The sequence below is a fragment of the Besnoitia besnoiti genome (assembly GCF_002563875.1).
Source record: "Besnoitia besnoiti strain Bb-Ger1 chromosome Unknown contig00015, whole genome shotgun sequence".
In the NCBI taxonomy this organism is placed as follows: domain Eukaryota; phylum Apicomplexa; class Conoidasida; order Eucoccidiorida; family Sarcocystidae; genus Besnoitia; species Besnoitia besnoiti.
Window position 1 is genome coordinate 1,610,769 of NW_021703917.1, and position 20,554 is coordinate 1,631,322.

At 59.0% G+C, this 20,554-nt stretch overlaps 3 protein-coding genes across 3 annotated transcripts; 2 read left to right on the forward strand and 1 right to left on the reverse strand.

Moving 5' to 3' along the window:
* Nucleotides 1–774: 774 nt before the first annotated feature.
* Nucleotides 775–4,142, reverse strand: BESB_029360 (putative 60S ribosomal protein L7-B; the record flags this gene model as incomplete). Its single annotated transcript, XM_029361610.1, has 7 exons — nucleotides 775–847; nucleotides 1,169–1,204; nucleotides 1,654–1,812; nucleotides 2,298–2,437; nucleotides 2,717–2,837; nucleotides 3,429–3,517; nucleotides 3,957–4,142. The coding sequence occupies 7 exons, from the start codon at nucleotides 4,140–4,142 to the stop codon at nucleotides 775–777; spliced, it is 804 nt and encodes a 267-aa protein (XP_029215510.1).
* Nucleotides 4,143–7,655: 3,513 nt separating this feature from the next.
* On the forward strand, nucleotides 7,656–10,722 carry BESB_029370 (uncharacterized protein; the record flags this gene model as incomplete). The annotated part of the gene is made up of 6 exons (XM_029361611.1): nucleotides 7,656–8,172; nucleotides 8,283–8,516; nucleotides 8,852–9,162; nucleotides 9,437–9,755; nucleotides 10,054–10,181; nucleotides 10,435–10,722. The coding sequence occupies 6 exons, from the start codon at nucleotides 7,656–7,658 to the stop codon at nucleotides 10,720–10,722; spliced, it is 1,797 nt and encodes a 598-aa protein (XP_029215511.1).
* A 2,396-nt stretch (nucleotides 10,723–13,118) lies between these two features.
* On the forward strand, nucleotides 13,119–19,600 carry BESB_029380 (uncharacterized protein; the record flags this gene model as incomplete). The annotated part of the gene is made up of 5 exons (XM_029361612.1): nucleotides 13,119–15,213; nucleotides 15,400–16,140; nucleotides 16,548–16,996; nucleotides 17,313–17,924; nucleotides 18,359–19,600. 5 exons carry the CDS (start codon nucleotides 13,119–13,121, stop codon nucleotides 19,598–19,600), a joined length of 5,139 nt encoding a protein of 1,712 aa, XP_029215512.1.
* Nucleotides 19,601–20,554: the final 954 nt, after the last annotated feature.

The following is a 20,554-nucleotide window of genomic DNA, read 5'->3' on the forward strand; positions in this document are numbered from 1 at the left end:
TACTAGTACTGGACTAATACGAGACTATACTGATACTATAATACACTATGCACGTATATATACATGTGTAGATACACCCACATGCATTTTGATCGGCTATAGGAAGCGGCTTCGTGATGCAACGCGCGGAGATCGTGCGTGAGGTCGGCATTCCGCTGAAGTTAAGCGAACTCCATTTGTAAAGAGGATGCGCCCACAAAGACTCAGGCTGTCATGCAGAGACAATTCTTCGCCAGTCGCCCCTGAAGAATGACGACTCGAGCGAGTGCAAATGCGCGCAGAGAGCGCCGCGAAGCACCCGTTTTTCGAAGAGGAAAATACAGAATCATTACGTGTTTCGGCGCACGCGCTGGCGCGAGCAGAAGCACCACAGCATCGATGTTTGAAAAGAGCAAAAGAAAGCGGGTCGCACACATTTTGGACATGACAAACCTTCCAGACATAGAAAAGATAAAGCGAAGCGCGCACAGAGTGTGCCGTTGCGAGAAGCTGCGAGATGCGGTCGTGTAGACCTGAGCAGAGACGCCTCACGCCGCACATCTCCAGAGAAAGAAGACGAGTCAAATAAAACCTAATGAGATGCGAGAAGCGACGCGTGCTCTGTGCAGAGAGCAAACATAGCACTGAGACGAGCAACGAAGGCAGCAGGTAGTCTTTACATTCACGAGGAAGGCGAAAAAGCGCGGACGCCGGGACAAATCTCCACGACGTCAGCGAAAAAATTCGAAGAAATCCCGTCAGCCCCCCTAGAGGCTGTTCTCCGCGACACGCGAATTACGCAATCTTCCAGATCTTCGTGTTGATCTTCTCGCGCATGTTGCCATATTGATTCTTCTTTGCATACAGACTGAATGCAGCGACAAAAACAACGCGGGATCTCTGCATTCTGAATGAACGAACAATCTCTTTGACACCCCAGACACCGGATCTGGGGAGAGACAAAGAGAGTTTCGCCTGTCGCTCAGGAAGTTCTGAAGCAAACAGGCTCCACGACGGAATCACTCGCACCTTTGCACTTTGGCCTGCCGGCACCAGAGACATTTCTGAAACACCGCCACTTTTTTTTGGTTTCAACGAAGAAGTCCTTTCATTCCCCTTCACGTGTGCTACAATTGCAAAACGTTCTGAGGCGGCGTGACGCGTAGAGTGGATGAAACGCGGAACTTACCCTTCAATTTTCTTGAGGTTTGACAGCTCGAAGGCGCTGAGAACACGCACAGAAGATGCAGGACACAGTCGTGCGTGCGGGCGACTCAGCGGCCTCGACGTTGTCACACGAGAATTCGATTTGCAGGAAGCCTCTCCCTCTGAGTCCGCCGAACGGACGCCAAAAAACGCGGCTTTGGCCTCACTCCTGCATGCCGAAATCTCCGCTTGCCGCTGCCTCTTCTCCGCTGCGTCCCGCTCGAATGCGGCGCTACTCCGCTGTAATTTTTGCTGACATTTTCAAGTTTGGCACACGAACGCATGCTTTGGCCTCGCGGGCTTCACCTAACACGCCGATCCCTGCGCCTCGCCTCTTACCCTCAACAGGCCAGCCCATCCGTATGTGTGTTTTCATATACATACATATGTATGAGTATATATATGTATGAGTAGAGAAGCGCGCTCCTATTTACAATATTTTGGAGTTCTTTCTTCGGTTACCCTCACCACATGTGCTGCATGATGTCATCAAAGTGGCCGCCGGCAGTCCAGAGCTCCTGAACCACGTCCTCGACGCAAAGCATGCCGTAGGCACCTAGGTGCGCTTCGACTTTGGCGTTGTCTGTCAAATCCGTGGACTCCTCCTCGCTGACTCGTAGCCGGCCCCTGAAGAAAAACGCCGCGCGTCGCCGCTCAGATCGCAACAGCGACCGCCACAGCAAGCCCCGAACCCGCTTCCGCCAGCGTGACATCCAATTCATATACATACATACATACATACATACATACATACATACATACATACATACATACATACATACATACATACATACATACATACATACATACATACATACATACATACATACATACATACATACATACATACATACATATATATAGATTTGTATATGAATACAAATCATCTGAAGCTTGGCCATCAGATCAAGCAAGAACATGCACATGCATGCAGATGAAAGTATGCATTTTAATGCACGAGGCACGAAGCGAGCAGACGCCAAGATGAGACCTACCGATGAAGTGCCAGACGCTCTCTACTGCGCAGGCCGCGTCCGCCCTCGAACGCTAAACGGCAACGTTACTTCCCCCCCCCCCCCCGCCCCCATCCCTCGCGGCGTTGAGGCCTTTACCTCGTGAGGAACATTCTCCGCACGGTGGCGAGCGTCGGGTAGCCGTAAAAAACGAAAGGATTCAACAGACGCATCTGCTGCATCGCAGCTTCGTCGTTTCGCAAAAGAGTCCCCCAGAACGGCTTCCTCAGCCCTAGTTTCTGCGGAAAAACATACACACAGGCAACTCGCCATGGAATGCCCTTCAAAACATAAATACAGATATATTAGCCTAAATAAAGAAAAAAATACATTTATACATTTATATACCCTAAGCTTGAGTAGGAAACCATAGGTTACTAATACAAAAGACTACTGCATTCGAAAAATCGAATTTACTTTTGAATGGGTATTATTTTTTAAATCCCCAATATATATATATATATATATATATATCCGTGCGTGTCGAAAGGCATATGAGCCGCGTCTGGCCGGCTTACCTTCAGCGCAACTTGGACCTCGGGGCTCCCTCCTTCGCGGCCGTTGCGGACGACAAGAATGAGCGGTCGGCGATCCTGCTGCCGCGGTTTCTTCGCGGGAGTCTTCTTCGCGAAAATGACCCTGAAAATCAGGAGAGAGAGACACACACACACCGGATGAAGACGCATGCATGCTCACGCAGAGAAGGGTTTCGCGGCGATTCAAAAATGCCTAGAAGACAGATTAGCACCCAGAGTCAAGACGCACACGAGAATGGAAGGGGCGAGGCTTCCGCGAATACAACGTTTTTTTCGGTCGCTGCAGGCTCGCAGACGACGACAACCACATACACGGGTCGCCGCTATCCGTTCCGCTCCTCTCGCGACGGAGACGGGTGCGCTATCTGTAGAGGTTTCGGCTTGCATCTCATCTTTGCCCGCGCGCTCAGTTTACTTTTTCCATCGCCTCCAAAACACCCTCTTGCGCCCCTCTCGCCCCAGTCCCGCGCGCGTTTGCTTCCCGTCCCGCAGCCGTTTTTTCTACTCCGCATATTTCACAGTCTTCTTCGTCATTCCATTCCAGCTCCACTCTCCTCTCCCCTCTCTTCTCCCCCCCCTCCCTCCCCCCTTTCCCCCCCGCCGCTCTCGCCGCAGGCACTTGCATCTGTTAGCGACCCGAAGGCACGCAGCCAGCGAGAGGCCTCGAGGAAGCCGATGAGAAACAGCGACACACCTTTTGTTGTCAACTGAGCGCAGCTGTGCGCGCTTCACGAAGTACTGCGCCGATTTGATGACTTGCTTGTGACAGTCGCGGTCCCTTCTCTGCAAGAGCACAGAGAGAAAAAGGCGTAATAGGGATTTGAACGTGTGCGTTCCCGAGAGTGGAGCTGAAAAAACGGGAAGATTTCACAGAAGCGCGCCAGATTTCCTCCGTGCGTATCAGACAGGAGAGACTGCACGACAGAAAGACACAGTTCAGTGAACTGAAACGGCCGTGCGACGAAGCTTCATTACACTAAACACTGCAGCAGCTCTTCGTGCCGGCATCCTCCCATACAGGATAACTGGGGGTCGCGCGCATCCGCGCGAGACGCCTGACAGGCGTAAGGCAGCCAGCTGCGAGGCCTTTAGCCTCGTCGTCTATCCTTGCGTTAGGAAGCGTTTCTGGGAGAGAATGAGACGTCATTTACGTTGGACTGCACAGGTGCCGAATTAGAACAAGTTGCGAGTCGAGCCCCGCACGCCTCGAAGTTCATCTTACGCGTTTCATCCCCCGGATTTTCTTCGCACGCGCCGCCTTTTCCTCCAGATTCTGCTCTCGTCTGCGCAAGACGGTCTGCGCGACTTTGAGAGCTTCGCCGGGGTTCCGCGGACGGAGTTGAAGTTTGGCGCCTCCCTCCACCTGGAGGGCGGACGTATCGACGTTGGACTCTGCGTTCTTCACCATCTTGACGACAAAGAGTACGGAGTTTGTGCGAAAAACGAAGCGCAACGAATCCTTGCGGAAGAAACAGGGGCCTTTGCCAGGGTGCCTGCTGCCTCTGAGCTTGTCGCGTCTCTCCACACTCGAAAAAAATGCAACGGATCGACGTGGGACAGTCACGGGAAGGACGGCACACAGTGGCCTGCGGAAACGTCAGACGACTTCACTAGGAGGAACTTCCACAAACCCTGTTCAAAATTACGGGGAACACGAGAAACAAGTCGAGAGGACTGCCGCTTCACCGGCGATTTGCTATGGAAAACGGTAGTCTGCTGGACTCTTTCGCATGACCCAATGTACATACATGCATGCAATTGGAACAGCATGACCTAGCGTTCGCGACACGAAACCCGCAGCCACAGTGCCAGCTGGCAAGAAAAGACAGAACGGCTTTCCAGATTCAAGGCAAAGCGACTTTTTCCAGTTCCGTCAAAGAGTTCCCTGGTCTAGAAAACGGAATTCACACTGCCCCACTCTCGCGGCTCCTACATGCGTGCCGTACGCACGACGACGTGTTCTGGGCTGAGCCTGTGCACAACGATCGAGGCGAGCCGAAACCTCGACCCGGCACCTCGGATATGCAGTTCTGGTTCAGAAACGTCCAGCAGATAGCATTGTTTGACCTTTTTTCGCTGGGAGACAGACAGCCACCGCAGCACCTGTGCGTGTGTTGCCGTGAAGCAAACGCGCGGGCACCTTTCGTTGCGCGCGGCAGCTCGACCGGGCGCTGTGAATTAGAAAATCCGGTTTTCGCCTGCAGTCCTGCTGCGTCATAGAATGACCGGAAGACGCTGTGGAGGGCGGCTCGCCAGCTCTCTCCAGTGGCGAATGCCAGCGATCCTCTCTGTCCAGCGCGATTTTCTGATGATCTACGACTGTCGCGCAGGCTGCGGCACGTCTGGTTTCTATTGCGTATCGCGCAGAACAGGAACTATGAGCGATGTGGAATGAGGGAAGACCTGCTGAATGCGAGGGCCGCTTCCTGACGTATGCGGCATTTGCGTGCGCAGCAGCGCAGACGTAACGTGGACAGTGACACCACATTGAAAAACGAGTCTGACCTGTTCACCAGCGTGCTGCGAGCTAATGAGGAGACAATGAAAAGGGGATCTTTCCGCCTCGTCAGCGCTTCAGTAGCCTTTACAGAGTGACGAAGTACGCTCCAAGATCGTGCAGCACTCGGTGCCGTTACGGGTAGGCTCGTGGGGCCGCTTCTGAGGTTGACCAACACCCATGCTTCGTTGTTAATGCAGCGTGTGCCGAGAAGTTACTGCCAACTCAAAAAAGCAACTAAAAGGGCAGGTACACTGGCTCGACAAAGCGTCTGAGTCCTCCAAAGCCACAGGCGGCAAGGACTGGCCGTCTATAAGGTTTTCTACGCCTTACCGTGACAGAGCATCAATCGCGCGCTGCAAACGCAGTGGATTTACTACCGGCGTAGCAAAGATGCATGCTCAGTTGCTGCCTGAGGCAGTTTACTAAGCACGCGTCTCTCAAAACAGCGGTGAACGTGGAAGGGACTGGCAGACAGATCTTCCCAAGCACTGTGAACCCCTAGCATCTTCTAGCTCAGCTTGCTCGAAAGCACCTGAACCCTCGCTTTGTGGCTGCCGCGTGCCGTTGATAACTAAGAATGTAAAACGAGCAAGCCGCACAGTAGCGTGGGCACTGCCCAGGGGCGTTGATGAAGACCTCTTTGTTTGGTGTAGATGGGTCTGGCAGTCCACTGTAATGCTCCAACCTGAAGACGGCGTTTGTTCCTGGAAGAGTGACTCGGAATTGCCTATCACATTGTGGCACACGAAGTGCGCCGGCAGTCCAATGAGCCACAGTTGCCACAGCCTCGTGTATACAAGGAAGCTAATCGAATACGCGCCACCCTGCCGCGGCAACTGCTGCTGTACAGACTTGTCGGGTCATACAGAGAGTTTCCACGGACAACATTACCCCGTCCCGTCCTGAGGTCATGGCGTTTCTCGTTCATGTCTTTCCTGCTTTGTCAAACTTCTTCCTCCAACAAGCCTTTTTGTTTCGCTTGCAGGCTGAAGGAACACTGCTGTCGCTGTTTCGAGCGTAGCGTCAACTCAATTGAAAAGAGGGCCGACCGCGTTCGGGGACCCACACACTTGCCCAGCTCAACTGGACAGTTGACTGGCCAGGCAAATGCTCAAAGTGGAAAGCAGAAATCTCTTGATCGCCTGTGCGAGAGGCAAACTTCGGTTTTACCACAGGGTGATTCCTTATCGAAAAGCCTGCTTCTTCCACTGCGGCAAACAGCATCGTAATCCTTCAGCCAAGCGAAATGACTCCTTATGTTGCCTAGTCTGTCGGCAAATTTGGTTACTCCAGCCAAAGATTTCTCGTTCTACTCCTGCTGCGCTTACCTCATTCTGGCAACTATTACGTATTGATATTTAGGGATCTATCTCGGAGCGTAGCGCTGGCAGGAATGGGCAACTAGAAGTCCAACAACCGAATTGTGCTCGCTTGGTTCAGCCATTTGCTGTCTCCAGTGAGTGACAACACCTTCCACTTGCGAGCGCTTCGCTAACCCCATCCTTCGCGAGAAGGCAAGCGATGGGACGTAAAGAAAATCGCGCGCCTTCTGCGCCTGAGATGAGGCCATCGATGCGCACAGGCTGTCCCACTTCGTTCTGAGCTGAGTCTAGTTCACTGCCTGCCCTCACACACCACCTGCATACTCCTCCCTCGTACGCAAAAAACCTCTGTTTTCTGGATCTCCTTCCTGCGTCGATCATGCTGTTGCCAGCCCAACGGCTTTTTCTCAATATTCTATCGCTCAAGACGGCAAGCCGCGACGAACTGTCCCACAATGCCTCCTTCCTCTGACTTTTGCGGTTCGAGGCTCCTTTCGGCAGCCCGCCACAGAGTGAAGAGCGAGTCAACCTTCTCCCTTCTGAATGTAGGAGGCGTGAAACGTCCGAGCACGTCCGTTGGCCGGATTTTCTCCCCTGCGTCTCCAGGACCGCGTGCCGCTTTTTCGCCTCCCGAGCACCACGCCTTCTCTCGAGGCCTGGTCCGAGCACAGCCTCGCTGCGACGCAGATGCAGACGATCGCGAGTTTCAGTCGGCAGCGGGTGTAAAGGGACGGCTCTCAGCTTCTCTGCTCACCTCGCATTCCAGACCCCTGACGGCTGTCGGGGGTGACCAAGGGGTATTTCCACAGGCACGAAGTGGTACGAAATAAGCAAGACGGGAGAAGGGTTGCGCCATTTGTAAATGAACAATAAACACAGAGAACCGCGCGAATTGTCGCGGTATGCAAATGCGATGCTTACCATGTGCTTCAGAGTGTGTGTTGGTCCACACGGACACAGACAGGAGTGAAGCTGCAGGGAGGACTGCAGCAGCGGACACAAGGCCCGGATCGCACTCCGCTTTGCCGGATTGCTTGCCACTCAAAGGTGGAGTATCGGCATCAAAGGAGCAGAACCCCCTCTGTTTTTTCTCCGTTCCATGCGCCGATTCAATTCACCTATCTCTGGATTCTGGCTCTCTGCACCGGAGCCCTCTGAAGATGCTTTGCTCTTTGTCCTCCTTCTCGCGTGGACTTTCGTTGCAGTTCCCTCGGTTCCTCCGCCGTCGTCGGAGCGGCCGGTCGCCGGCTACCGCGGAGGCCTCGCTCGACCCGAGGCCTTGAATCTGCAAGTATGGGGCATAGGCGGGCGGCGCCGGCGGCCTTCTCTACGGCAAGTCGCCGACCAAACTTACTTCCTGGTCCTGCTGCAGGAGGAACGTCGCAACCTGAAGCGCGAGATCGGCAAGCTCCAAGCCCAGATGGAGGTGCTCAACCGCGAGGCTGAGCAGCTGCCGGGGATGAGAAGCAGAAAGGCCGAACTCGAGAGTCAAGTCGAAGACCTGCAAGAGGAAATCATCGTCATCAATGCAGCAATGGCGCACGCCAGAGGCACCCGGCGCCCTCAAGACATTGCCCGTGCTGCTCAGGAACTCAAAAAAAAAAAACGAGGAAAAGGTACAGAAGGGAGAGAGCCTCACACGCGGCAGGCACCGCTAGTGTGCGCAGGATGTGCAAGGGCCTTCGGCAGCTGGAAGGAAAGGAGATTAGCGCTTTACTTTTCTCAGCGAAGCACTGTTTGTGTCTCGCCATTCGTCTGCTCCCTTCCCGCAAACCTCTGCAGCGCGCTCTCTTAGATGAGTTCTACCTTTCCAACCGAAGTCGAGCCGAGCAGCTCTCTGCGCTCCAGGCCGAGTTGGCGCTTCTGACTGAAGACAGCGAGGCAAAGCTGCTCGCTTCCTCGCCTGAGGCCAGACAAACCTACGAAGACCTTCAACTGAAACTTGCGCAGCATCAAGCAGGTGCAGCTTCGCAAGTTCCGCTGGATGGGATCACAATTCCGATACTTTGAGGGATGCGTTTGAGCGTGCCCTCGCTCGCTTTCGCCTCTCTGCGCCGCTGTCCGAACAGCCGTGACCGCAGTGAAGAACGCGTCGTCTTCTTTCTCTGGAAAAGATGAACATCTCAACATCGTTGACATTTCTGTTCTACGAGTGCGTTCGCCTGTTGTGACCGTACCAAGCGGCTGCCTTCCCGTTCTACTCTCGCGGCTCAACTAGCACCTACGACTGCCCCCCCCTTCCCCCGTTTCCAGGAATCTTTCTTGTCTGCGCCTCTGTTCTGTGCCGCATCGCAGAAACCCATCAAGCCCACCAGGAAATGGACACTCTCACAGAGCAGCTGTCCGTTGCGGAGGCCACGGTGCAGAGCGACCCCGCTCGCGCGCAGCTGCTTCAACTGCTTGAAAGGCGGGAATCTCTGCTGAAGCGCCAGCAAGAGACTTCGCAGACGTGGCGGGCCTGTCAAGGCCAGGCGTTCGCCGAGCAGCGCGCGCATATTCTTCAAGAGATCGAAAGGCGCAGAGGAGAGGTTGCCGCTCTAGCAAAAAGGACCGAGAAGGCAGCCGACCTGAAGAGCAGTCAAGCGGAGCGTGAGGCCGAGATCCGAGCGGCGCTTGCCAACAGGGCGACTGAAGCGGCGGAGCAGCAGGCAAGTGAAAAACAGTAGTCCACGCAAAGTTGAAAGCCCGGTGAACCCCCTAACGGCCCGAAACACACACACTCCGCTGAGGATCCTATTCGCGCCTTCAATCACAACCAGGTCTGGAGCCTCTGAAATCAGGCCGCAGCGGCTGCCTTTCAGTGTGGCACGAGGCGGCAGGGTCTGGAATCTCATTTGCGTATTCGACCCTCAGATGTGAAACCGCCTGCTTTCCTTGTAGAAGCTGCGCCTGCTTGCCGAGAAAGATGCGGAAATATCGGCCTTCATCGAGCGATACAGTGAAGCGAGCCGGAAGCGCACGGCTGCGCAAGCTGATGCAAACGCCGACCTGCAAGAAGCAGAGAAGACCCACAGACTTCTCGAGCGACAGCTCCGCGCCATTCCGACAGCCGCACAAGCCGAATCATTGGCGCAGAGAGTGGCGGAGACGACTGCGGCTTTGAGCGAAGTTGAGCAGACTCTGCATGAGGCGAAAGCGCAGCTGGAAGAGCGGAAGAAGGAACTGCACAGAGAGGAAAACCTCGAACAAATAAGTCGAGGTAAAGCACTCAGGATATTGCTAGCCACGGGTGACGCGGTATTGTACGGTGACTTAACGCCGAGAACAGCGCATTCTCTCCATCCTTAACGATGCCTGCGAGTGGGGCGCCAGCCCGAAGGGGCGACCAATAGGCGCTTCCGCTTTTTTGAGGGTGATTGAGAGTGGGCTTGACAAAACGGAGGGGAGAAAGGACGAAGACAATAGACGCACTCTGGTTCGCATTTGGGCGCACACCTCTGATGGTAGTCTCATATCGAGGAGGCGCATGAACCTTGTGCGCGGATTCCAATTTGCAGAGGAGCTGCGCGTGAGTCGCCAGCATCTGGAGGCCATGAAGGCGGAGATCCACGATAAATTCGATAGAAAAGATGACCTTCGCGTGGCCGTTGAAGAGGAGAGAAAGCACCTGATCGAACGCGGAAAAGTGAGTCCTGTTCTCGCGATTTTTCCTTGCTTGGGGCCTCAAAATCCAGGTCACAGAGCAGAGCGCGGACACCTCCTTTAGCTGTAACGACCCACTGCGGACATAGTTCTAATTGATGTGGAACAGGTTGGAAATCGTTCCTCGAATAGTGAACTCTGTGAGGGCACAAAGGATTCGACACGTACGGGCTATGCACGCCGGCGTCCATTCCCACTCTGACTTGCTTTTTGGTATCCTAGTTTCCACTCTGCAGCGTCTCCGGGGTGAGCTTGAGGCCGCTCGCACAGAGGTCGAGACTGCGAATCGAGAGACGGACGAGGCTCTGAGGCGACTCCAGGAGAGCGACATCCATCATCACCTCAAAGAGCTGGAGGCGGAGCTCGAGCGAAACCGGCAGACCGTGGCAGAGCTGCAGACAACCGTTGATCTGCAAAAGAAGTCAGATCCTAGTGCGGCAGTCGCTGCTTGCATGGTGCTTGTGGGAAAAATCAATGAGGCAGTGACCACACAGACACGATGGTGCGAGTCTCACCGATGCTAAAACACTGCACAGAATCACTTACATTGGCAGAACTGGGCCTCTTCCCCTCACGGCGCCGCTGGAAAACTAAAGAGGAAACAGAAATCAGAGTCGTCTGGGCGACGCGCCGGGGTCGCATCTGTTTTAGACTTGTAACTATGAGGTCCACGGCTCAGACGCCTCTTCAAGGCCATTGTGGCGTTCAGCCCTTACTCTTGTGAGCACTGGCGCCTCGAGACAAGGGCGACACCCTAGAGGGCCGTCGCATTCGTCTTGCCGCCTTCTGTAACGGCGCGCCTGCTGACCGTTTCTTCGACGGCAGTGCGGCAAGGGATACGAGCGCCATATCCACGATAGGTTTCACCTTACTATACTCTCCCCGACCCTCTCCCTCCCCTGACCATCACGGGCCGCTTTTGTAGAGCCTAGCTGTTGTCTGGAATCCCGCGGGAAAGCGATGGGCGATAGCCTATTTCCTCGGAGCCGCTGGGCACTGCTGCCTTTTTTCGCTCTTACATGGGATGGGTGTGTCCGGGTAACAGAGGCCGGTGTGGACGGTACGAAGTGGCGGACGAATATGAAACACAATCGGGATGTATCACCATTACCAGATTTCGGTGAGGTAGAACTTAGAGATTCTCCGGGCTTCGATGAGGCTAGAGCGACAGACTCGACTACGAGCTCGAGCTGTGAAGTGCTGTGACTGTCCGCGCTGCGGGATAGAGGCTGGGCGACTCGACGCGGAACGTATCACTAACGACAATCACGGAAACTAAACGTATAAATGTATTCATACTGGGAAGTAAAAGATGCAGCTGCGCACCATTTGTCGTTCTATCACAATTTGGCATGACTCCACTTCCGTCGGAACTGGGCAGCTGTGCTCGTTTATACTCGCGCGTGAACCTAGCCGGACGCGCCGAATCGCCCCGCTCAATATGCTTGTGCGGATGATTCTTTTGTGTTCTGTTCACGACCGCTCCACAACTTCCAGCTGCCTTGCTGAATCTACGAAGCTACGATCCCGGATGCCTTGATCGTGCATACAACAGGTTTCACCTCGACATATCTGGTGTACCAGATAAAACCTCGTGAAATGGCCAAGCTGGTAGGCGGTAGGGGAAACCGCGAATGCCCTAGCGGCATCTCCTTCTGAGACGTCTTGGGTAATAGTCCTGCACACTACCGACATGCACGTCGTGCGACTCTAAGAGCCCAACGCCGCCGCAGTGTGCGTGAGGCTACCTGCTGCTTCAGCGTGATTCTCGTGCTTCGCGGCGTCTTTGTTTTCCATGCACTGACGGTGTGTGAGACAATGCATCCAACCTGCGCGTCTTTTCGGCGCTTTACTCGGTATGCGACGTCAGCTCGAAATCCAAGAGATCGCTCCCTCCGTATGCCGAGATATTTACGCACATGGAACGTGCGGAAGACTTTTTTTACGAGGTAACAACGGAACGGGGGGGCTGCCTCATGGCAGCGTAAATCTGCCGCAGTGGTAGGGGGTCACCGAAGCTTCATGCGGAATTCGCGAAACAGGTTGATGCCTTCCGCGCGGAGCTCGTGCGATAAGCCACGCGAGGATGAGCAGAGTAGCAACGCTGCTTTGCAGAGTTTCCGCGTGTCGTTGCAAAGACGCTCGACTGTGCATGTCTTTGACCTCGCGAAATCTTTGCCGCGGTTGCTCGGTCGCTTTCCTTTCTCGCAACTTCTGTCGGAAGTCCTGAGTCGAACTGGCGCGTGGGTGCTTTTCGGCCCTGGGCGGAATTAAGACGCCACTGCGACAACGGGCAAAATCTGCCGCGTGCATAGTTTGTTGACTAGACCATCGGCAGAAGTTTCTCGAGATCTATTGTTGGGGAGGGCAAACACCCTCGCTGGCGCTCTGCCGTGGTTTTCCGTCTATTTTGAGTTTTGTGCCTTCCGTGGCGCTTTAGTTGTTCACTGTGGGACGTTTGTGGCTCGGTGCAGAAGTCTTGTTGCTCGGGTGTGCGACGCAAACTCCAGAGGAGCGGCGGACTGTGCCGCCATCCGTGCGTGATTCAGTCTTTTTCCCAAATCAGAGCGACTCTCCGCAGTGAAACACAAAACTGGAGTTTCTATCGGTATCAAACTTCCGTACTCCTGCTGCTTGCGGGCTTCCGCGGACTGCGGACGTGGAGGTTTCTTAACTTTCTCGCCGGAGCGTGGTTCTTCGTCGTCATCCTCTGCTCCCTTTCGCCAGCGGCCCTCCCCCGTCGCGTCTCCGGGAGGCCGTTTTTCCACGGGTTTTCGTCTGTGCTTGGACTTTCGAAGGACTGAAGCAACGCCTTCCTGTCGTGTCTCAACGTGTATCGCCGCGGGGCTGCCCGCTGGCGCGCCTTCGCCGCGGTTTTTGCGACTCGAAAACTCCTCTCCAGGCGGCCGCCGCAAGCAAGATGCTGGCAGCCGGCCTGGGGGCAGGTCTTCCCCCGCCAGGCTTTCCGCCTGGTTGTGCGTATGCGCCTGAGGCCGCCGTGCTTCGCTCAGGGGCACCGCAACAGGAATTTCACTCCGGCGCGGCTCGCGTAGCCCGTGAGCTCCCTTCTGCCTCCCCCGCCGCGTGCCTGCATAGTCTCGTGAGGCCGCTGCTTCACTCGCGCTGCCTCAGCGACCCCCCGCCGCGCTCGCCGCCGCCGCCCTACTGCCCTGTGCCGCCTCCCTGTTCTCTCGGGTCGCCGCCGCACTCGCCCAGCTTCTTCCTGCTTCCCCCGCCCTTCGCTTCGCCCTGGCTGGGCGACTACGGGGGAGACGCTGTCGACGCTCGCGAACCTTTCTCGACGACGTGGGGGGGTTACCCGTGCGAGAGCGCTGCCGCCAGCGCTACCTCGTCGCTCGCGCCCGTGCCCCGCTGCCTCCTTTCGGGGTCAGCCGCGGCCTCGGCGCGCCCGCCGCGCACCGCCATGGATCTCTTCGCGAAGGGATGCGTCGGCGCAGCGAGGCCGCTGGAGAGCTTCTCCGCTGAGAGCTGCCTCTCGACTCGGCCTGCGTGCAGCCGCGGCCTCGAAGGGGGGCGTGCGCCCGCGGAGGGAGGTAGGGGCGGCCGGGGCGGCAGCGACCCGATGGAGCCCTTTCGGACGGCGACCGCGAAGCATTTGAGCGTCGTCGCCAAGCACCTCTCGACGCAGGGCAAGCGGACATCGCGGACTGCGACGCCGACCGATTCCCCGAGTTCTTCTGCCTCATACTCCTCGACTTCCGCCTCCGCGTCGTGCACGCCATGCCTCTCGTTCTCGCTCAGTGCGTGCTCAGCAGGCCCCCCTGCCGCAGACGCCGCCGCTGCCGCCGCCTCGCTGCTGCGGAGTGGATCTCCCGCGGCCGCCAAGCGGCGCGGCGTGATGAGAGACCTCGCTGAGTCGCCGCTTCGCAGCGCAGCCGCTGAAGCATGGCCCTCCGCGCAGGTTCAAAGTCTCGTGGCGCTCGCAGAGAAGCTCTCCGCTCTGCAGCGCGCCGTCAACGGGCTCGTGCGAGGTCTACAGGGCGGCACGTGCAGCAATGGGCTCTGCAGCGGCCCCCGAGGAGACGGGGCGACGCCGCAATCACATCTGTTCTCTCGCGCTTTTTCTTCGCTTCCCTCCCGCCCCCCGCCCTTTGGCGCCCCGTCGTTTCCAGCGAGCCTTGCCTCCTCGGGCTCTCCTGAGGAAACAGCGCAGCTGGTCAGTGACGTCTCCGTCGCGGTGTCTCGGCTTCTCGCGCACCTTGAAGGCCTGGCGGCCGCTTCCTGGATAGGCACAGGCGACGCAGCAGAGTCCTCGCTTCGGGACCTTTCTGCCCCCGCGACGCGCGTGTCTTCTTTCCACGGCAGGACGGCGAAGACGGCGGCCGCGCAGGCGAGCAGCGATGAGCCTGTCGCTCTATGGCCAGGAGACTGCGGCGCTCCCTCGCTTGAGGGCGGCGTGGATGCACTCTGGCCGCCGCCGCCGGAGGATCGCCTGCACTCGGTGGAACGCCTGGTGACGCCTGCCTCATCCTCTTCGTGGAGCCGCTTTGACTCCGCCGCAGGCCGCGGCAAGTCGCTCGCGAGTGCGTCTCGCGCAGAGGCGCTGCGGCCTGCAGGGGTGGAGTCCGGCGGCGCCGTCGCGAGCCGCGGGCGCCCGCGCCACCGGCTCGCTGGCCGCCGCGCGCCGACCGCGCCCGGGGGCCTGTCGCTTGCGTCTCGAGAGGCGCTGCGAGAGGCGGAGGACGCGCAGCTGGGCAGCCGGAAAAGGGAGGCCAGAGGAGACTCAGGGAGACGCAGAGAGCGAAGAGGATACAGTGAAGCGGGCGGCAGCGACGCAGAGATGAACGCGTCTCTCGAGGCAGGCGAGGATCGCTCCGAGGGGGGGGGCGTGGCAGCCCAAGAGAGAGGCGAAGAGGAAGCGTGCTGCGACGAAGAGGACGCGCAAAGCGGGGGGCGAGCGGAGGAAGAAAGTGAGCAAACGATTCAAACGGAGACATTCCTGCGGGCCCTCGCGCTCTGCCTCCCGTATCTCTCTCTTCAGGACCGCGTCGGAGGTGAGCTTATCAAGGCTTTACATTTGGGGGCCTCGCGCGCGCTTGGCAGTTCGAGGCACTCTCGTCTCGTTCTCGCACGTGCCTGACTTTTCGCGGCCCATCGAGCGTGCGTGTCTGGATCTCCGCTCTCTCTTGTTCGAGATGTGTGCCTGGATGTGCATCTGTTCCTTCTCTGCATCTTTGCAGGCGTCGCGCTGGCGAGCAAGGCGTGCCTGCAGGTGGTGTGGAGCGCGCCGATTCACTCGGCCGACTTCTGCGCCTCGGGGCGGAAGACGCATCTGCAGCGCCGCCCGACAACGACGCACTCGCCTCCAGTTGCCTCACGCTTCTCGTCTTCTGCTTCGCTTCCGCGCCTCGCTCAGCCTGCCTCTGCGTGCGCGCCTTCGGTTTCCGACGGCGGGGGGGCTGCGCCCGGCTCTGTGCAGGGCCCGCAGGGGGTCGGGGGCCCTGCCGCTCGGCGCTCGGATCTCGGCGGCGCGAGTGCGCGCCCTTCCTCCTCGTCCTCCGTCTCCACGCGCAGCGACCGCTCGGCCGCGCAGCCACCGCAGGCCCCTTGCCCTGCGCCGCGCGCCTGCCTGCGGCAAGATCGCCTCGACTCCGCAAGCCGCGCCTGGTCGTCGTCGTCGAGCGGCTCTCAGGAAGGCGAGACCGGAGGGCGCGGGGCGTGGGCAGGCGCGGGGCCAGCTGCTCCTCTTGTGGAGCCGCTGCCTCACCTGCTTCACGAGATCGACGGCGAGCAGCTCCTCATGCTACCGCTCTTTGCGCGCCGCCTCGCGCCGCGGCTGACCCGGCTCCAGTCGCTCTCCGCGTGCGCGGCCTCCGTGCCGCTGATCAGCTGCCTGGGCGCCACACTGCGCCGCCTCACCGTGGACAAAGCGCAGCCCGCGCAGCAACTGCACATCCTCCACGCGTGGATTTGCGCAGCGAGTGAGTCCGTCGCGGCCTGCTGCGACGCCTCAAAGAAGCCTGCCGGCTGACAAGCGAAGGCCAAGGGAGAGCACCTTCGTGGCGCAGGCTGGGGCGCCGCGCCTGTGTGAAGCTTTTCGGTCAAACAGGCGAAGCACGGAGGACGAAGCGCAAGGCCTTCGTGCTGCGGAGGTTTGCAGCGGCAGGCGGAGTCGCGGGGGATATGTGTCTTAGCCAGGCTGGTCAGCGAGAGGTGGCATTGACATGCGTATCTGTTTCTGCGTGCATGTGAGGAGAGCGTCTCATCCTCGGCTGCTTGCCCTTCTCTTCTCCGAAGCGTCGCGTCTCCGTAGAGTTCCCTGCTTTGGGATCGAGCCTTGCACGAATCTTTTTGTGCTTGGTGCCTCTGGCGTGCGCTGTCTCCTCAGGTCGCCGATGCCCTCGTCTCGCGTCGCTTTCGCTCTTCTGCGACGCGACCGTCGGCTCGCCTTGCATTTTGGCTCCTTCCGCCTCTCGCGCGTCCCTCTGCTGCTTCTGCTGCAGCTGCTTTTGCCCGGGCGGCGGCGCGGGCCCGTCGGGCTCGCGGCTGGGCGCGGACGCTGTGACCGCGGTCGCGCGGGCCCTTCCGGCGCCACCGGGCCCAACTAGCGGTCGCACGGCCCGCGACCTAGGGCGCGACGGGGACCGGGCGCCGTCGGAGGACGCCGGCAGGGAGAGGGACACGCGGCGGGGCGTGCGAGGCGAGGAGAGACGCAGTCCGCCGCCAGGACGAGACGCAGTTAGTCTTCTTCGAAGTCGCGGAAGGCGATTGTGCGCGTTGAAGGAGCTGAGGCTGGAAAGCGTCAGCGCAGTCGACGTTTTGCACCTTATCAGTGAGGTAAGGGCGCCTAGTTTTCGCGGAGGATAGTGTTTGGACTCAGGGATGGGGCCGGCGAAGTTCTAGGCCGCGCGTTGTTTCGCATCTGGAGCGACCTCCCACCCTTTGTGCACAAGAGCAGTAGGGCCCTTCCGACGGGTTTCGGCGTCGCAGCGGCGAGTCGTCTTTTGGCCCCCCGGGCTTCATTCGCGGGAGCAGAGAAGGAGCTGCGCTTGTTGACCCGCGGCCTTTCGCTGCGCCGGCGAATGATTCTTCACTCTGCATGCGTCATAGTCTCTCGCGCTTCCTCCTTTTCTCTCTGTGTGCCTCTCCTCAGTGCACGATGCCCTCGCTGTACCGGCTGGTGGTGAGCACGACTTCGCTTCTTTCTGCCTCGGACTTTATCAACTTCCTCGACGCGCTCCACCTGCGGATTCTGAGAGACGCCGGGGCCGACGTGGGGCTCCAGTCGTCTTCCTCTCTGCCTGCGCTCTTGCCAGAGGTCTCCCTCTCCTCGTCTTTCTCTTCTTCGTCCTCTATGTCCTCTTTTTCGCCTGCTTCTGCGTCTTCTTCCTCCTCTTCGGCTTCCACGTCTGCGCTAGCGGTGGCGCAGCCCGCGGGGGTTGCAGGGGAGGGCGCATGGGCTCGCGGTCCCTCGCGACGGCTGTCGCTGGGCTCCTATTCGACGTCGTCCTCTGCGTCGCCACGCCTCCAGCCGGCCGCCTCCGCGGACGCCTGGACGCGGTACGAAGTCGCACGCGACCACGCCCGGGGCGTCGCCAGGGCCTTCGCGACCGCGGAGACAGCTGCCGGAGACAGGAGAGTGTGGGGCGATGGCGGCCACGCGGTCGACGAGGAGGAGCTGGCTGAGATGCGCGAAGCAGGCGAGGGCGCATGCAGCCTACGCGAGCTTCGGCTGAAATACGGGAACAACCTCTGCTGGACGTCGGTAAGCGAGGAAGGCGAACGCGAAAATGGCGCCGGAGAGACACGTGTGCAGAGGCAAGAGGGGGGTTTAGGGTTCTCATGGTGGTTCCTGAATCCGAGGAGACAGCTGTGGCTGTCTGTGGGGGTTGGGCTGTGGAAACGAAGATCAGACCGGCTTAGGAACACTCACGTGCCTCAGCTGTGTGTCGTGAGCTGAGGCCGAGGCGCTGTGTGGAGGGCTGTGTGCCCGCTGGAGCGCAGGGCGCCGAAGTTTTGGTTTTGAACTTGTCTCTCGTGCCTTGTTCGACTTGCCTGGTGTTTTATTTCCTTGTGCCGTATCCCTCCTTGGCTTTCGCCTCCTGCCTGTCTGTGCGTTCCCCTCGCTCTGGGCGCTCTGGGCGCTTTCCGCCTCGACTTGTGCCTCGTTCTGCCGCCTCCGTCTGCGTGTGTCTGCAGCTCCTCACGTCGCTGTCGGCGTTTTGCAGTTTGCGGCTGCTTGATTTGTCTTCGGCCTCGTCGACGTTTGGCACGGGGACGCGGTTTTTTCACCCGTCGGTCGCCTTCGCGTCACTGCCGGTTCATGAGGATCTCTCGTGGACGTTGCTCGCGCCGAATCTCCGCGTCCTTCGCCTCACATCCTCGCGCGGCAGCCTCTCTTCGCCGGCGACCTCCGACGTGAAAAAACTTCTGCGGCGCCTCGGTGAACAGCTGACGGGCCTCGCGGCCCGCGCGCCCAAGCTTCGTCTGGTGTACGTCCACCTGGCTGTCGACGCCTCAGGGTCGTGCCCTGCTTCGCCGTTCGGCGCGGCCTGCGAGTCTGCTTCGGGCGCGTGCCCGTCAGACAGAGAAAACATGACGACCGAGGCGTCCGCGGAGCCTGATGCGGCGGTTCAGGGCGCCGAGGGCGCTCTCGCGGCGCCTGCCTCCGCGCCTGCGGCGGACGTCTCGTTTCGCCTGTTCTTGGAGAGCCAGCGCCGACAACTCGCGCGCGATGCGCAGGAACTCCGCCGCCAGCTGCGTAGCGAGGAAGCGAAGTGGGATCTCGCCGCCGCGCATCCTCGCAGGCGCTTCAGCTTCTGCGTGTGCGTGAGCTGCCAAGCCGTGGAGCCCCTGCTGGAGGGCAACCTTCTGCCGATGAGCGCGCTGCTGCAGAGTGGATCGCTCCCTGTGGGGCGGCAGGCGACCCCGGGCACCGCGACACGAAGAAACGCTCAGGACAGCGGAGAGTGCGCCTCGCCTGCGTCGATGGCTAGGGGGGGCGGCGCTCTGGGGGGAGGCGAAGAGACAGTCTCCGCGACCGCGGCCGAGAAGCAGAGCGAGCAGGGGCTCGGTGACGCACCGGATCCCCGCGCCTCAGGAGAAGTCGCAGCGGCCGCCCTTCAGGGAGGCACGCAGCAGCTGGACAGCGCGGAGCGCGAGGAGAGAGAGACGCCGACGTTCTTGGAGCTGTTCCCCGCCGCAGACGAGACGGAAGAAGAAGACGTCCGAGATCTGTTTCTGCGAGACGAAGGGACCGACGGCGCCGCAGAAGACGACGGCGACATTGTCGCCCGCGTCCGCACCTTCGCGCTGGCGGATTGGCGCCGGCTGAAGGCCGCCTTCGAGGCGCTGCCTCCGCCCGACGCGGGCACAGAGAACGTTCATCTGGTAAGAGGGCGGAGAGCGAAGGACCTCTATGCACTCTGGAGAATCTTCTAGACCGACTCGCCTCTGCGAACTCTCACATCGACGAGGGGGGATGTGCTGATTCCTTAGCGCCTTGTCGCGATGCCGCCAAACGCGTGGTTCAGCCGCGCATTCGCTCTCTTTCAGTGCGTAGTGCTACCCCCTCCGCCCCCCCCCCCCCCCTGTGCCCATAAGGAGAAGCGGAGTCTCTGGTTTCGGTCGGCGCTTCGCATTTTTTCCGCTTTCTCTCGGGGTTTTGTTTTTGTTCGCGGCGCTGAGTGGAAGACGGGCGCCGGGCTGCGTGTCGCGCGAACGCTTGACCAGGCGACACGCCAGTTTGAGGGAAGTCTCTAAAAGGACGTAGGGTAGTCGGCGTCGAGGCGTCTTTATGTGAAGACTTTGCCTGAAGCGGTGAAAGCCAAAGGATTTGCGCGCGCGCCACGCATCGTCCCTTTGGCGCTTCGGTGCACATTCCACGCGCGTCGGCGGCGTGTGCGTCTGACTCTTCCACTCCGGCCGCGTTTGAGGCCTTTTGAGGCTCACGGAGATACGGTCTGAGTAAACGAGGTCGCTTGGTTGGCGGGTGAAGACAGGCAGCGAGTCTGAAAGGAGGGCGCTCGCTTCCGCGTGTCTTGACTTTTCTTGTTGAAAGGCGGCTCGCCAGACGAAGAGAGCCTTTCTTGTCTACAGGTTTCCCGTTTCTTCGCCGGTGTTCCTTGACTGCGGGTGGATCCGCCGCTCGGCGGATTCGGTGCCGCGGAGGTGTTGTGCGCCTGTTTGGTGTGAAGCGCGAAAAATGGAATTCAAAAGGGGAGGGAACGGCGCCGTCGCGTGCGCGCCGAGGCTACGTGAAAGAGACTACGTTTCTCAACTTTTGAAGGGTTTAAACGCGCAGACGTCTCGTCGCGCGCGGAGGAGCTCTTGCGGGTGAATGACACAGTCATTTTCGGGAATGGAAACTCGTCGCAGCGCCATCAGCCCAGTAGA